Raw genomic sequence first — 4,053 nt, 5'->3', positions numbered from 1 at the left:
GAGGGACTCATGGAATGAGATGTGAGAATACCTGGCGATGAATCCTAACCCCAGATAGAGATATGCGATCAGGTTCCAACGTGCAATACCTGAGCAGCAGTAAGTCCTATATCTTCTTCCACACAAAGGATAGATATACTCCACAGAACGACTCACTTGTCGCTTCTAGCTTTCAAGCATGAAAAAGTTCCACCTATTGTTTCCTTGTGACGGCTAGCACTTCGCTATGCAAGTATTCAGCCCCGACTCAGGGGCATTGATTAGATTTATTTGATGCATATATCATAAAGTTCTACGGTTGAAAGCACAGCGCTGAGCACCAGCAGAAAAAAGAGAAGGTTCAGAAACACCTAACGTATTTCTATTGAAACCAATGGGACCTTCCATCTTAATACAAATTATCTGCGGCCATGGGCAATGCAGCACCCAAAAAAAAAAAAATGCTAGCTTATGGCGAGGACGATGAGTCCACCAAATCATAAAAATCTCATTTTTAATCAAATAAGTAATAAGCAAGCAGCAAGGATATCTCAACATATAATTATACAAGTGATAAAGCACAAAATAAAATGCTTTAACAAACCTTGAGCAAATGTCAGAGAATACAGGGAGCTGCTCCAGATACCATAAATGGATTGGGTTTCATTGAGAATGACTTCAAAACAACATATCGAAAGATTTCCCAAGCATTTTGGGAGTTCACTTGCACCATTTGTGTGCTTCTTAGGATGTTCTGCAACAGCTCAAACTAACCGTATCTAGTCAGCCTATCTAATTCCTCTACTCCTATCAATTTTTATTTGGTATTATGAGTGTTCTTGATGACATGTTTCTCACATGATTCTTCAGTTTTAACAGAGGAATTGACTTCATGCTGCTTCCTCAGAAAGGCTTCGGCTTATTTGCATGTGCTAGATCCTCTTACATCTTCTGAAAATTGAACTGATATGTTATTTGGCAACTAGGCCTGTCTCCAGTAGAAACCCAGATACCGACAAAAAATGGGCATGGTGACACTGATCATCTGTCTGCTAATAATATTTATGAACTGCCAAGCATCCAACAATATTTGTCATTGATCGACATATGAACATAACTTGCTTAGAATGATGATGCCGGTACAGGTCACTCAAGACTTGCATCTACAATGTAAACAACAGATATAAGCTAGGCAGTTGTTTGGAAGTAGCCAAAGGTTTGGAGAATCTTGGCGGTCATGTTTTTAATTAAGGTGAACCTTTAACTGTGTAAGCCCAAAGGTGATCATTTATGATAGAAGATCGTCTGAAACTGGTGTTGCTGATCATGTAATGGACTTTCCATATGCAAAGGGTAAACTCTTGACTCCACAAGGTTCACCAGTAATCCATGCATGAGCAATATCCTTCCTTAAAATGATGAAATCTATATCGATCTCTCAAAATTATCTCCCTAGTGTAAACCCTAGATATTAGCTTGGCGAATGAGTGGCAGTCATCACAGATACGAAGATTCTTAGTAATCCGAATTGGTGCAGGTGAACCTGTACTAATCAGTCCAAAAGCAATCGCCAGCTTCTCACTATGTAGATTCAGCGCCTTCTCTTTGACATCCTCTTCTTCTATATCCTGCAGAAGCTGTGTCACGTTTGGTACATAACCTACTTCTTTTAGTCTGGATGTAATTTCATCCAACTGGAAATATATTCTCCCTCTAAGTGGGTGAGATATATCTCCCACAAGAAAGTCATGAACTACACCATGGACCTCTATTGAGCTATAACCAGGTTCTTTCTTCAACCCAGTATCCTTCATCAGTTTCCTCAACCTTGCAACACCATCCCATTTCCTGGACTTGGCATATAAATTAGATAATAGAATATAAGCTCCATGATTTCTAGGCTCCAACTTGATGAGATGTCTAAATGCATATTCTCCCAGTTCGATATTCTTATGAATCGCACAAGCCCCAAGCAATGCTCCCCATACTGAAGCACAAGGTGGCATTGGCATATCTTCTATCAACTCCTTGGCTTCTTGTAACAGCCCAGCACGGCCAAGGATGTCGATCATGCACCCATAGTGCTCCACATTTTGTGCGATGCCATACACTAGAAGCATTTGGCTGAAATACGACCGACCCTCATCGACCAATCCAGCATGGCTACAAGCACAAAGTATATTTGTAAAAGTGACCTTGTTGGGCTTAACCTTAGCCTCTTGCATTTGCATGAAGAGATCCAGAGAAGCTTTTCCGTTCCCATGCATCGCCAGTCCTGCAATCATTGCACTCCACACAAAAACATCCCTCTGTTCCATGGACCTGAACAATTCAAGTGCCTTATCCAGGTCTCCACACTTTGAGTACATGTCAATAAGCGAGGTTGTCAGATGAGAATTCAAGTTAAAGTTATTCTTCTTTATGTGTGCATGGATCCAGCAGCCTAATTCCAACGCACCCAACTGGGAGCAAGCTGACAGTGCAGCAACGAGTGTGACCTGATCAGGTTTTCCACCAGCCTTGAGCAATTCATGAAAAAGTGCTAATGCTTTTTTCGGTTGGCAACTCTGTTCATAGCCTGAGATTAAAGCATTCCAGGATGCAATATCATGGCTAGGCATCACGTCAAAAATGTGCCGGGCAGCATCAAATTCCCCTGACCTTGCACAACCAACAAGCATGGTAGTCCATGAAATGGAATCCCTCGCACTCATATGATCAAACAGCAATTTTGCATCCTCCAAGCTGCCACACTTGACGTACATATCAAGCATCGCATTACTCAGTATCACGGTTTCCTCGATAGCATATCTCTTGATACAAGAATGGATCCACTTCCCAGATTCCAAGTCCCCTTTCTTTCCACAAGCAGAGAGAACGCTGACCACAGTGACATCATTAGGACTCACATTCTCACCCACCATCTCTTGAAACAGTTGCACTGCCTCACCGCACTTACCTGCTTGAGCGAAAGCACTGATCATGGAATTCCAAGAAACGACATCTCTCCCAGGAATCTTCCGAAACACCTGGTAGGAAAGATCCAAATGCCCGCAGGCCGCATAGAAGTGGATAAGAGAGTTGAGGATGAAGATGTCAGAACGGAAGGGAGATTTGACGACCATCCCGTGGAGGGCGGCGCCCTCTCCCAGGGCGGAGAGCTCTGCTGCAGCTTTGATGGCGAAAGGGTAGGTGAACTTGTCAGGTAAGTGAGGGCTGTCTCGGAGCATGCGGGAGAAGAGGCGGAGACCGGAATCGGGGTTGTGGCTGGAAGCGTGGGCGCGGATGAGGGTGTTCCAGGTGTAGAGGTTCGGGTGGGGTATTTGGTCGAACACCCTGAGGGCGTAATGGAGGTCGGGGGAGGAAGAGAGGGAGCAGGCGGTGAGGAGCCGGCTGGCGGAGTAGGGGTGAGAGAAGAGGCCGAGGCGGAGCATGCGGGCGTGGATTTGCCTGAGCTGTGCGGCGTCGAGGCTCTTGTAGTCGTCGAAAAACGCGAGCACCGGATGGTCTCCAGAGCGGCGGCGGTCCTCGTTGTCATGGGCGGGTCCGAGGTTGCGAAGAGGAATAACGGAGAGAGGAGGAGAGAGCACGCGAGTCGTCATGAATGAATTCAAGTTTGCGTCGTAGGAGTTGAGCGGTCGACCTTGAAAGAAAGGGGAGAAGGAAGACGCGGGCGCGAACGGCGAGCCAATATGCTTACTGTGATCGCCAACCTACACCACACTTGGTACGTGGCGCTCTCCCCATCTCACATCAGCTTATGATTATAAGCGATTGTGGGATGATTTATATCAGATAATAGTTTTTTCTTTATTAATATAATTTTATATTAGTTTACATTATCTTTTGGTATATAATTTATACGAGACATAAAAAAAAATACAAAATTCTTTCTCCGTCTCTCACTCTCACTCTCTCTCACACACACACTCTCTCTCTTTTGTTCCCCGCTTCTTTTGCAAATATTTTAACATAATTTCAAGCTTACTGGTTATCTAAAATGATGCCTCCATCTCTCATGTTTCTAATATGGCCATTATTGCCATATTTAGAAGTTTTGAAGACCATACTATC

The 4,053-nt window shown here is 44.1% G+C and overlaps 1 protein-coding gene across 1 annotated transcript; it reads right to left on the bottom strand.

The window, feature by feature from the left end:
• Nucleotides 1-541: 541 nt before the first annotated feature.
• On the bottom strand, nt 542-3,717 carry LOC105035889 (pentatricopeptide repeat-containing protein At2g29760, chloroplastic). The gene has a single exon (XM_010911603.4). The coding sequence runs from the start codon at nt 3,579-3,581 to the stop codon at nt 1,356-1,358; it is 2,226 nt and encodes a 741-aa protein (XP_010909905.1). The 5' UTR covers nt 3,582-3,717; the 3' UTR covers nt 542-1,355.
• Nucleotides 3,718-4,053: the final 336 nt, after the last annotated feature.

This window comes from Elaeis guineensis, chromosome 10 (genome assembly GCF_000442705.2).
Source record: "Elaeis guineensis isolate ETL-2024a chromosome 10, EG11, whole genome shotgun sequence".
Taxonomy (NCBI): domain Eukaryota; kingdom Viridiplantae; phylum Streptophyta; class Magnoliopsida; order Arecales; family Arecaceae; genus Elaeis; species Elaeis guineensis.
Note: the sequence above shows the minus strand (reverse complement) of the source record. Positions and strands in the feature narration are given on the sequence as shown.

What these genes read in the sequence shown, in the direction of transcription:
- LOC105035889 (XM_010911603.4), bottom strand. Translation starts at nt 3,581, where the DNA reads ATGACGACTCGCGTGCTCTCTCCTCCTCTCTCCGTTATTCCTCTTCGC.